General features: G+C 44.1%; 1 protein-coding gene across 1 annotated transcript in view; it reads right to left on the bottom strand.

The window, feature by feature from the left end:
• Positions 1-746: 746 nt before the first annotated feature.
• Positions 747-13,607, bottom strand: part of LOC115148646 (exocyst complex component 3) — a 32,870-nt gene continuing 20,009 nt past the window's right edge. Inside the window, exons 12-13 of the mRNA XM_029690722.1 lie at positions 4,021-4,142; positions 747-2,450 (exon numbers count right to left, since the gene is read on the bottom strand). Coding sequence (XP_029546582.1) covers positions 2,132-2,450; positions 4,021-4,142 — 441 coding nt within the window. The 3' untranslated portion in view covers positions 747-2,131. The remainder of the gene's footprint in view (positions 2,451-4,020; positions 4,143-13,607) is intronic.

The raw sequence follows: 13,607 nt of genomic DNA, 5'->3' as shown, positions 1-13,607 counted from the left end.
TGGCGTAAACTTGGCTCCAATAAAAGCATCCGTTTGCCACCTCAGCGGTAGACAACACGTTGCCTTTGTTTACCACAAAACATCCCCTCGGATGAGTCTGGAGGTACGACCCTTCAGTTTCCCTTTGCAACCAAGCACCATATAGGAGCCACGGTGGAACCCAAATGGACATACAGTAGCTGCCATAACACATGGTGGAGTATTCTTGATACACACAGGAAACAGTTTAGTGTGAAAAACCCAGTAGCGTTGCAGTTCTTGACACAAGCTTATGAGCCTGGCACCTACTAGGCACTTAAATATTTTGTCTTGCCAATACACCCTCTGAATGGCACACATACACAATCCATGTCTCAATTCTCTCAAGGCTTAAAAATCCTTCTTTAACCTGTCTCCTCCCCTTTATCTACACCAATTGAAGTGGATTTAACAAGTGACATCAATAAGGGATCATAGCTTTCAACTGGATTCACCTGGTCAGTCTGTCATGGAAAGAGCAGGTGTCCTTAATGTTTTGTACACTCAGTGTATACCCTTCATCATACACTATATCAGTTTGTCAGACTGCCTTTGGTTTGTATTGTTCACCACTGCTGTTTTCAAGATGTTGGGCAGGAAACCACCTTTCTGTCATCAAACATATGCTTCTCAGCACATGACATTTTGTATTTTAAAGATTAGTTTGCTCCCAAACGTGACCAAATATACAGTATGTACTTCTATATATGGTAAAATATATGCCCCTATCAAATGAGATCCACCCAATCAAAGGGGGTTTATTTACTCTTTGGCAACATAATAGATCATATTCATTCACAGTTGAGTGCTCAAAACATTTACAAACCATGTCATATATATATATATTTCTCATACATTTCCATACATACGTGTATCAAACAATACAAAGTTAGAGAAAGAGCAGAGAAAAAATGTGCAGTATCCAAGACAAGGTTAGGATTAGGTTAAATTACCCATAGAATAAAGAGATATTGAACAACATATATATCCATAGGTCATACATTGCATTGGAATCTACAAAGCATTCAACTGGACAATAATTAGTTGGAATATGATGACAACAGTTTGAATAGTTTTGGTAACACTTTACATTAAGGTGTACTTAAAATGATTCTTAAGTTCAGAGTTCTCTGATACAGAGGGGTTGGGTTAAATGCGGAAGACACATTTCGGTGGAATCCATTCAGGTGTGTTGACTAGGTACCCCCTTTCCCTAAGTAGTTTATAAACAATGAATTGTTAGTTATAAAAGTTAAAGTTATAGCACATTAGTTAGCTGTAAGTTATCGTTAAATGAATAATTAACAGTTTATTAACTACTTATTTATGTATATAATTATACCTTAAGACAGTATTTCTCAATCCTGGTCCTGGGGACCAAAAGGGGTGAACATGTTGTTTTTTTTTGCCTCAGCATTAACACACCTGATTCACATCGAAACGTTTGATGATGAGTTGATTAGTTGAATCAAGTGCTAGGGCAAGAACAAAAATGTACACCCTTTTGTGTCCCCAGGACCATCATTAAGAAACACTGCCTTAATGTAAAGTGTTACCCAATAAGGTTTACAAAACCATTGAAGGGATATATTCATAGATGATGCAAAATCTGTGTTTCAAGTATGCCTTAAAATCAATCCAAGCAATGCAACTGTGTACTGGTTCTCATTCCAGACATGAAGAAATATCTGAGCACGAGGAGCAGTAGATGAGCTTGTATGTGCTGTACCTGAGGTCAAGTAATTTTTTATCACATTCCTTTGAAATGTCTGTAAATGAGTGAGAAGTCAATTTACAGATTAATTAAAAGCGGTATTTGATAGTTTCACGTTTCTTTGGAGACTTGAATTTCTTATCAGTAGTATGTTTCACAGTATTCGGCCCCATAGTAGTAGTCGCAGCACATAATATGACAGATTTTAGGATTGAGTGCTCGTCAAATTGTTGTCAACAACAAACCTCTACCTATGTTATTTACAGCAGAAAGCCAAACAATTATATTACGCACCATCAGTATTAATTAGTCATACAAATGAACACATTGATACAGCATTATGAGTGTTACGGGTGAGCCTCTGTTCCACCAATGTGCTCCATATAATTTTCCTTGAAGTCAATCATCATCCATATCCTTCTCCTCGGTCAGGGGTTCCAGTGGCAGCGCGGTTCTGTTCCTGGGGGTTTTCTTGTGGTGTCGTCGAGGCCGGGCCTCTGAGAACCAGTTGGCGAGGGTCATGGCAACGCGGATGAGGCCCAGGTTGATGCAGTGCACCTCGGAGGTGACAGGGATGTCTGAGAAGAGGGCGTGATCCCGGCATAGCAGGGCAGAGCTGCCACTGCTCTCGAAGTCTCGGACTATGTTCAGGATCTCCTCACGCTCCACCTGACGCATCATGCCCCGCACGTTCAGCAGGGTGGAGACGTGCTTCTTCCTGCAGGGATGATGAAGGGAGGGAGAGAAGGGGAGGAAAGGGAGGGAGATAAAGACTGGTGTTAGTGCGTTTCAGTGGTTTTGATGCTGATTCATGATTCAATTATGCAGAGCAAAGGGCCATGACTTATTATGTTCAGTTGATCTATTGATAAAATAGTATGTATATTTCACACCAATTAGACATGATTCAACAAAGATGTGACAAAACCTTAATTTTCTTCACCCGGTACATCTACCAGACTTTCTAAAGTGTGTTGCGATTTTAAATTCACGTTAATTTAAGTTTGATTTGATTTGCTGATTGTTTCAATATGAACAAGAGGAAGGGTTTGTTCACAAAGCAATCAAGGGTGGGGTGAAACTGACTGAGCCAGTAAACAAAGGTGTTAAACAGTGGTTGGGGGGATGAGGGGCTGATGTAGGAACTATTGGGACATATGGGGGAGTCCCAGTGGTGTACTGCAGACTTTGATCTCTGAAAATACCAACGGCGAGTTGCGAGCAACCAAACAAAAGGCACTCCTTGTGCCTGAATGAGTTAACATCGTATCGACCTGCTTTAGCTCCATCCTTTGATTCCAGAGCGTGGCACCAGAATGTCTCCCGTGGGGTGGCAGGAAAAGGAAATACTCCGCAGAAGCTTCCTGTCTGCCGGGCCACGGGTCATGCGTCACATATTGGGTACGCTGCCAGCTAGCCAGCCAGTGGCTGACCCCATGAAACACACAAACAACGAGGGGCCAGGGACAGTACCTTATGGGGCTAACCAGCCTCTGCCACTCATAACAGCTCCTCGGTCCTCTCCAAGAATAGCAGGGTTAATATAAGTATGTTTCCGTGCTTCTTTTCCTTGTGTTGACCCATTGTGTCAACAGAAAGTCGACAATGAGTGCACAAAACATTAGGAACACCTGCTCTTTCCATAACATAGACTGACCAGGTGAAAGCTATGATCCCTTATTGATGTCACTTGCTAAATCCACTTCAATCAGTGTAGATAAAGGGGAGGAGACAGGTTAAAGAAGGATTTTAAAGCCTTGAGACAATTGAGACATGGATTGTGTGCCATTCAGAGGGTGAATTAGCAAGAGAAAAGATTTAAGTGCCTTTGAACGGGGTATGGTAGTATGCCAGGCGCATCCGTTTGAGTGTGTCAACAACTGTAACGCTGCTGGGTTTTTCACGCTCAACAATTTCCCGTGTGTATTAAGAATGGTCCACCAACCAAAGGACATCCAGCCAACTTGACACAACTGTGGGAAGCACTGGAGTCAACATGGGCCAGCATCCCTGTTCCGAGGGCTAAAAGGTGGTGCAATTCAATAGTAGGAAGGTGTTCCTAATGTTTTATACACTCAGTATATATGTGGACAAAAATTGTGCTACCTTTGTCCACATGCCAAAAACAGCACTTATGAAACTGCACTGTGGAATGTAGGTTCTGTGTACTGTGGCATTGCGTATATAGGAAATGGTGACCAATGAATGACACTTGGCAAATTAGTTCACTGTACAACGTTTCTAAACAGTGCTCTATACTGCATTCCCCAAATGATTGAAACCTTTACCGTATGTCTGGAAACTCCTTCACCAGAACAGCAACCTCCATCTGGATGGATGGAGTGTCCTCCAGTAGAATGATGTCAGCTAGATGAGTGAGGACACTGTCCAGCCAAGAGGATCCTGACTCCTGAGAGAAGAGATATAAGATAAGTCCTCATAAAAATGTGTAACACGAATGACCACCCAGAGACATATAAAAGCATTTGAAAATGCATATGCATTCTTCATTGTCCATTTTTGTCCTTAAAAGGTTTAGCTAATTTCATGTGTTCTGGATGAGTTGCGTACTTTAAGTACAAAGGTCAATCATCTCCGTTGTCCATCAGCCATCAACGGATGGCTGATGGAAAAACCATTGAAAAACCATTGTCTCAATCCATGATTGTCGGACAAAGAATCCACCAAAACCACACATTCCTTTAATGTACAGTGTTAAATATCACTAATATGTGACAATAATGTTTTTTGTGAACAAATGTTCCATTTTGGCATTTTAATAAGAATGGTAGCAACATGGAAAATCATTGTGGAAATCTGTTGCAGCTCAAGTCGACTACAAAATCCACTAATCAATTCTCTATCTATGGGTTGACTGGCTAGCTAGCTAGCTAACGTTAGCAAATGTAGCTACACACAATAATACCAAAGACAATATTAGCATGTAACATACTGTAGCTAGTTAGCTGTAAAATCGCCTAAACAAACCTTTGGCGAACACCAAACGTGATTGCTTATTTTTTTCTTTTAGCAATGGCTTTTTTTCTGGCCACTCTTCTATGTTCAACCTGCAGATGATTGTGCCTCATAGTGGAGTCTAACAGGCTGACCACACCGCTCGCGTCGCACACGCTCGCGTTGCAAAATAAATGTAGAAATCTATGTTATTCAATTATTGCACCCACACTACTCGCGTGCGCCAACGAGTGTCTGCGTTGCCAAGGGCTAAAATAGAAATCAGTTCTATTTGTGACGCAGATCGCGCTGCAAGTCCTGCCTCTCCCATCTCCTCATTGGTTTATAGAAGCAGGTACCCACGTGCCATCTCCTCATTGGTTATACCCACGTGGGTGACTGAAAGACGAACAAGGTCAGTGGCGGTAATGCACCTAAATTATGAAAGTTGCCAATCGCAATATAAAGTCAAGAGAAGAAAAAGCCTGGAAGGAAGAGAGATGACTAGAAACGATTCGGTTGACCGTTTTATGTGTGGATTAATTGGCGGAGTAGAGGACCATGTGCATTTCAGGTAAAATAATGTGCATTTCAGGTAAAATAGTCCCGCTCCTTGAAAGCGGTAGCTCTACCCTTTAGCTCAGTGCGAATGTTGCCTGTAATCCATGGCTTCTGTTTGGGGTATGTACGTACAGTTACTGTGGGGACGATGTCCTTGATGCACTTGATAAGCCAGTGACTGATGTGGTACACTCCTCAATGCCATCGGTAGAATCCCGGAACATATTCCAGTCTGTGCTAGAAAAACAGTCCTGAAGTTTAGCATCTGCTTCATCTGACCACTTTTATATAGACCATGTCACTAGTGCTTCCTGCTTTAATTTTTGCTTGTAAGCAGGAATCAGGAGGATAGAGTTAGTCAGATTATAGTCAGATTTGCCAAATGGAGGCAGAGGGAGAGCTTTGTAGGCATCTCTGTGTGTGGAGTAAAGGTGGTCCAGAATTGTTTTCCCTCTGGTTGTACATTTAACAAGCAAATAGAAAATAGGTAAAACTGAATTAAGTTTCCTTGCATTAATGTCCCCGGCCAATAGGAGCGCCACCTCTGGATGAGCGTTTTCCTGTTTGCTTATTGCGGAATACAGCTCATTGAGTGTGGTGTTAGTGCCAGCCTCGGTCTGTGGTGGTATGTAGACAGCTATGAAAAATACAGATGAAAACTCTCTCGGTAGATAGTGTGGTCTGCAGCTTATCATGAGATACTCTACCTCAGGCAGGCAAAACCTTGAGACTTCCTTAGATATCGTGCCAGGTATTGTTTACAAATATGCATGGGCCCCTGCCCCGTGTCTTACAGAGGCTGCTGTTCTGTCCTGCCAATAGAGTGTATAACCCGCCAGCTGTATGTTCTTAATGTCGTCGTTCAGCCACGACTCGGTGAAACATAAGATATTACAGCTTTTAATGTCCCGTTGGTAGGATATACGTGCTTTCAGTTCATCCCATTTATTTCCAGCGATTGAACGTTAGCTAGCAGAACGGAAGGCAAGGGCAGATTAGCCACTCGTCGCCTGATCCTCACAAGGCATCCTGATCTCTTCCCGCGAAACCTAAGTTTCCTTTTCCAGCGAATCACGGGGATCTGGGCCTGGTCGTGTGTCTGTAGTATATCCCTCGCGTCCAACTCATTGAAGAAGAACTCCTCGTCCAATTTGAGGTGAGTAATCTCAGTTCTGATATCCAGAAGCTCTTTTCGGTCATAAGAGACGGTAGCAGCAACATTATGTACAAAACAAGTTACGAACAACGCGAAAAAACAAACCAAATAGCATGGTTATTTAAGAGCCGATATGACAGCAGCCCTCCCCTCCGGCGCCATCTTGATCCACAGAGTGATAACGCTGGCATGCGGGACCAAGGACCTGACTTTGACTGGAATACAAATAATACATAAAAGATGATAAGGCTGCACTGAGACACAGGGCTTCTGCCTCGGCTCATTCAGTGTGTGTGCGTGCGTGCGTGTGTGTGCATGTGTAGTTTGTGTGTGCGTGCTGAGACACAGATTTGTGTTTGATTATGGCCATGTGTCTTGTTTATGTCACACTTTACTTGAATGAGAGAAACAGATCATGCTCTACTGACTTCCTGGTTTATGTCATGTTATAACAGATCTGTTCAGTAGCCAAATGTTTAATTTATAAGCCACTTTTTTTATAACCACCGAAGGAAGACTGCTCTTGCTTGTCAAGCTATGGCTCTGATTTCTTGCACATTCAAGCCTTTTAAATACCCTTCAGTTAACAAACCATCTCTAGCTCTTTATTGAAGCACAACTTCAACTAATATTTGATCATTAATTAGACAAATAAATCAGAGGAACACTGCTGTTCTGGATCTAAGGCCATCTACCGATGGGATACGTACATCACTATCTGGAGTCGGTCGGTGTGGTGATTGTCTCACTGAACTGTAGCGAAGCTTTCATCCAACTGATATTCACAAGCATCATAACAATTGACTTAAATGGAAAAGAAAGTCTGGAGCTTCTCGCACCCTTTGTAAACATGCTCTAAAGTGGCAGCAGCATCAAAATAACTGTCAGGGACTGTATGGGGTAAATGTTTCTAGTGTTAAAGGTTCTTTGTTGAAAGGGTTCTCCCTGGAACCAATAAATGTGTCTCCTACAGGGACAGCCAAACAACAAGCTGTATGTTTTTCAGACATACTTTTTCAGAAAGAAAGACAACAGCACGCAGTGTGCTAACACAGCTTAACCTCCCCATCCACTAAAAATATCCTCTTCCCTTTTAGACAGTGATTAAAAATGTATTCAACCCCCAGTTTCCACAGATGTCTCGTTCTGCTTCTCAAGCGAAAGGCAATCAAGGCTACCTAGAAACACATCAAAGTCGTCCAGCTGACAGGAACAGGAAGTTCCTCAAAACACAGAGACTTCCTGTTATCAGTGCGAGGTGACAGATATTTTGTTTCAACTGGCTCTTGGAGAGGGGTAAATGCCATGCTGGCAGACCCAGTTCCTCACAATCTCCCACCCCCTGCCTAACACTAACATAGGCCTGCACTCATTCATCTCCATCTCACTGACAGCGGCCATTCTTCAGCCTTCTACCCCGTATCAACACTGTATGAGTTACGCCTGACCTGGCAACCCCCAGGGTCACGGGACCATTCGTAACAGACAGGCCTCTGCATTCCACAGCCGAAGTCCTTTTGTTTCGTCTTTAAAAAAAAACTATAAAATATTTTTTAAATCTGAGTGATTTTTCAGAACAAGGTCAATGAAGATTATAGGGAAGTCAGTTTCTCAGTGGAAAGACTGACAGGGTCTGCCCTATGTTCCCTCAGCCCTATCTTTTCTGAGCCCTATGTTCCCTCAGCGTGTCAGCCCTATGTTCTCTCAGCACCTCAGCATTCACTTAACCAATTTCAAACAAAATTGGCACGTGTATTGTATTTTATTAGAGGTCTATTATAAATGCACACTTAGGGTTTACCAAACAATTATTGCAAGTGTTAAGCTTAATCATCTTATTTCATTCAGACAGTTGTTCCCTTTCAGTCAGTCACTTGGTATAACATACTACGGCGAGTCAACGACCAATCCTATTCACCTGAAGAAAAATGAAAATGAAAGGAGCCAATGGATGCCGGGGCTCAAGATTCAGCTCCGACTTAGGTGTCTGTTAGTGGGGGGAGCGTACTTGTTTTTTTTCTGTATGCTGAAAGCTAAGCACTTTCTGCTCTGCTTGTGTAGCTAATGCTTCCTTGCTTGGGTAAGAGGGCCAGTGGTAAGAGTTCAAAAAGCCTAACCAGACAAATTTGAACCTCCAACCTCATGCATGGGGTTTCACAATGAAAAGTTAGTGCTGTCCTGTTTGCCTGGAGTGGAACCACACTCAGGAGGCTTGCCGGGAGAGAGCAGCAGCGGTGGTTAGAGTTAATAAGGTTGTCATCTCATCTGAGTGAGGCTCATTCCAGTTTCTCTGGCAGTGTTCAGAGTCTGGATTGCAGGGATGATATATGTACGGTATTCAGAGTGTGAATAAGATGGCATCTGTACAGGGAGCCTAATGCCCCGGTTTTGGATTCGGTGGGGGAGAGTGAACCATTGGTGGTTAATGCACCTTTGATGGAGCTGTGTCATAGGCTGGCAGATCACCTGGGTTGGATTGGGCGTCTTCTTCTCCACAGCGGAGTTCCTCCAGGTTTGGGTGAAGTTATTTACCTCCTATCCATGCAGCGCTTACCCATGTTTAAAGATTTTTGCTGATGACCTGGGAATCCCCTCATTCAACCAGGCTGGTGCTACCAGGTTACGGCGAGCTCAATAATGTAGAGGGTACGGAGGAGGCGGGGCTCATTTACACACTGCCGATGGATGGAAAGCTGGCAGGTTACTTAGCTCCAGAGGCTAACAAGGGGGCTTATTCTAGCATTGTGCTTCCAAATACACAGTGCCGGTTCTCGGCGGATCAGTTGGACAAAATGTATCAGGCTGAGGGTGTGGCGGCCCTTTCGTTGAATGTGGTCCAGTGCTGCAGATGTATCATATCGATTTGCTGCAGAAGCTAAATAAGACCGTGGAGACGGGGAAGCCGGTTTCAGAGCTTCTCGACAAAATCCATGCTATGGCTGATTTTGTGCTGCGTCTGTACCGCTGTACTATCCTGGCTGTGGGGGAAAGTATGGGGGCAATCAAGGGTGGTGGCTTAGCAGGGCCCTCCTCCCCAAGCATTTGCTGTGGCAACAGTGCTTTTAAGTGGCTCGGTCAATGGGGCCAAGTTACAAGTTGCCGAAGTCCCTGAACCCAGTGTGGACCGGGTATCAGAACAGAGGTAATACGAAAGCACATTGTTTCTACCCAAGGATCCTTGGTGAGGGGTATCAAGACTGTGTTATTGTCCAGGTGTGGGCATAACAAAAAATGAGTTCCTTCCACACATTCAGACACACGGTTGTCAAGAGTGGTGGATATGAAAACGAGCATGATAAAAAAACAAATGATCCCAGTCCTCAGGGCGGCGCTTTACCTTTTCAGGAGATAAGGTATGGAAGACTGGCAGCATTCTCCAGTCCAGTGGGAGGCAAGCAGTTTCACCATGGGTGATGAGGATGGGGGCTCTGCAGTTCGCCTCTGTAGTGCCTCTGGGACTTCTGTTGACTTCTGTTGATGCTTTTGTTTTAGTGCTGGGTGACTGCTACGTGTCTGGACGTATCTCGGCACAGCCATCAGCTGCTCATGGTATCCCAGTCATGCATAAGGATGTTAATTCCTTGGAGGGACTGTTGTTGCAGGGGGTTCTCATGGACCAGGTACTGTCCCACAGAGTGATCACGACATATGCATCCTTAATGGGATGGGGAGCGCTGTGTGTGGGCTACTCAGGAAGAGGGATTTGGTCAACAGCGCAAAGGGCACTTATATCAATTACATAGAGCTACTGACTGTTTTCTATGGCTGAGCAGTTTCCTTCCGATGTTGGAGGGCCAGTATGTGTTGGTAAGGTCTGACAAGGATGGCGGTGGCATACATCAACAGGCAGGAGGGGATGTGGTCTCTCTCTCTCATAAACCTGTCCCGTTATCTGCTCGTATGGAGCAGTGCAAATTTCGAGTCACTTAGGGTGAAGTATCTTCCCGGATCTCTCAACGTAGGTTTGGATCTGCTTTCCAGGGGGTGGTCCTATCTCTACGGAGTGGAGACTGCACCCCTCGATGGTTGCCCATAACACGTATTCTAGTCTGTTCTTGTCGATGATGGATCTGGATGCTCCATTGGGAACTGATTATTTGGAGTATCAGTGGCCTTGGATCCTGCTCTATGTGATGGTTGGGGATCTGTACGTGCTATCAGTACACCCTTCCGGGCTTTCGAGCAGTTCCCTTTCTCACCTCCGCTGTTTGCTTCCAATGAACAACGGAGGTTGCATGGCCTGTGTCTGATGTACGCTTTACGCACGTGCTGTATATGTGTAGGACCAAGGATATCTGTGTTTGTGGCCAGCTTTTTGTATTTTTCGCTAATCCATATGACAACAAAGGACAAGGATTGCCTAGCGATGTGCGTGCTCACGCCACTAAGGGTGAGGCGGCTGCTTGGGTATTGTTCAGGGGCATGACAAGGTTTTATCGCTTGGATATAACTGCTGTCGGTGTGGCTCATAGTGTTCTTATGGCTGGGACTAGGAGTGGGTGTTAGGCAGCGTACAGGTTGCGCATTTATCCAGGTTACAGCAAGTTTCCAGTGGGATGGAGCCTCCGGCTGCCGTGGTTCATCAACTCTAGTCGATGCTATACCAAGTCACAACAGGTGGTCTGATATTTTGGACTTTCGGTTCCTTTTATCAGTTCTGACATTTCAGGATCGCAAGGTAAGTTTTGTTTTTGGAACCATGGGGTCTATGGACTTGGGCTGCAGTTGCAGCATGTCAGTGCGCATAGCCAAGTTGCAGCAGGTTCTGGTTCCCTATATGGGGCTCTGACAGTTCAGGCCTCATGAGGCTCTGACAGTTCAGACTTCTCAGGTAAGTATTAGGGAAAAAGGTGGCTTCTATACCCCCTTTTAGAGGTGGTGGAACCTTTCTGTGCTTGAGCTGCCCTGGGCATCCTAATTTGGTACCCTCTGAGACGGCTTGAGTCGTTGTTGCTCCTAGACATTTCCACTTCACAATAACAGCACTTACAGTTGACCGGGGCAGCTCTAGCAGTGCAGAAATTTGATGAACTGACTTGATGGAAAGGTGGCATCCTATGACAATTCCACCTTCAAAGTCAATGAGCTCTTCAGTAAGGCCATTCTACTGCCATTGTTTGTCTATGGAGATTGCATGGCTGTGTGAAACGGGTGTGACTGAAATTGCCAAATCCACTAATTTGAAGGGGTGTCCACATACTTTTGTATATACAGTGCCATGCAAAAGTATTCATCCCCCTTGGAGTTTTTCCTATTTTGTTGCATTACTACCTGTAGTTTAAATATATTTTTATTTGGATTTCATGTAATGGCCATAAGCAAAATAGTCCAAATTGGTGAAGTGAAATGAAAAAATTACTTGTTTCAGAAAATCAAGAAAAATTCAAAACGTAAAAGTGGTGCGTGCATATGTATTCACCCCTTTTGCTATGAAGCCCCTAAATAAGATCTGGTGCAACCGATTACCTTCAGAAGTCACATAATTAGTTAAATAAAGTCCACTTGTGTGCAATCTAAGTGTGACATGATCTGTCACATGATCTCAGTATATATACACCTATTCTGAAAGGCCCCAGAGTCTGCAACACCACTAAGCAAGGGGCACCATCAAGCAAGCAGCACCATGAAGACCAAGGAGCTCTCCATACAGGCTAGGGACAAAGTTGTGGAGAAGTACTAATCAGGGTTGGGTTATAAAAAAGATCCCAAACTTTGAACATCCCACGGAGCACCATTAAATCCATTATTAAAAAAAATTGAAAGAATACCACAACAAACCTGCCAAGAGAGGGCCGCCCACCAAAACTCACAGACCAGGCAAGGAGGGCATTAATCAGAGAGGCAATAAAGAGACCAAAGATAACCCTGAAGGAGCTGCAAAGCTCCACAGTGGAGATTGGAGTATCTGTCCATAGGACCACTTTAAGCCGCACACTCCACAGAGCTGGGCTTTAGGGAAGAGTGGCCAGAAAAAAAGCCTTTGCTTAAAGAAAAAAAATAAGCAAACACGTTTGGTGTTCGCCAAAAGTCATGTGGGAGACTCCCCAAACATATTGGAAGAAGGTACTCTGGTCAGATGAGACTAAAATGTAGCTTTTTGGCCATCAAGGAAAACGGTATGTCTGGCGCAAACCCAACACCTTTCATCACCCCGAGAACACCATCCCCACAGTGAAGCATGGTGGTGGCAGCATCATGGTGTGGGGATGTTTTTCATTGGCAGTGACTGGGAGACTGGTCAGAATTGAAGGAATGATGGATGGCTCCAAATACAGGGACATTTTTGAGGGAAACCTGTTTCAGTCTTCCAGAGATTTGAGACTGAGACGGAGGTTCCCTTTCCAGCAGGACAATGACCCTAAGACTACTGCTAAAGCAACACTTGAGTGGTTTAAGGAGAATATTTAAATGCCTTGGAATGGCCTAGTCAAAGCCCAGACCTCAATCTAATTGAGAATCTGTGGTATGACTTAAAACCTGTCTGGGCTAGGGGGCAGTATTGAGAATTTTGGAAAAAATATGTTCCCATTTTTAACTGCCTCCTACACCAACTCAGAAGCTAGAATATGCATATTATTGTTCAGGTTTGGATAGAAAACACTCTGAATTTTCTAAAACTGTTTGAATGGTGTCTGTGAGTATAACAGAACTCCTATGGCAGGCAAGAACCTGACAAGGTTTCAAGCAGGAAGTACCCTGTCTGACAAGGAGTCGTGCGTCTTGCATCTTTTTATTGAAAAGTAAGGATCTTAGCTGTAACGTGACAATTCCCAGGGCTCCAATAGGCTCTCAGAACCCGCGAAAAACCTGAAGGTTTACGAGGGAGCCTCAGGCTGAAACACATTATCACCTTTTGTAAGTGGCTGCTCCGAGGACCTTTGAATGAGGCGCGTGCATGAGTCGCTTCTGAGGAGAAATTTTATTCGGCTGTTTAGGCTCAATGCATACTCCCGGTCGGAATATTATCACTAATCTACGAGTTGAATGGCATAAAAATTGGTTTTAAACAGCGGTTGACATGCTTCGAAGTACGGTAATGGAATATTTAGACATTTTTGACACGCCAATGCGCCATGCGCAGGACCGTGAAGAAGCATTCTGATAGTGTCTAGAACTCACGAACAAAACGTCGCTGTTTGGATATAACGATGGATTATTTGGGACCAAACCAACATTTGTTATTGAAGTAGAAGTCCTGGCAGT

Source organism: Salmo trutta, chromosome 15, assembly GCF_901001165.1.
Source record: "Salmo trutta chromosome 15, fSalTru1.1, whole genome shotgun sequence".
Taxonomy (NCBI): domain Eukaryota; kingdom Metazoa; phylum Chordata; class Actinopteri; order Salmoniformes; family Salmonidae; genus Salmo; species Salmo trutta.
The sequence above is the reverse complement of the archived record's forward strand: the minus strand, read 5'-3'. Positions and strand labels throughout refer to the sequence as shown.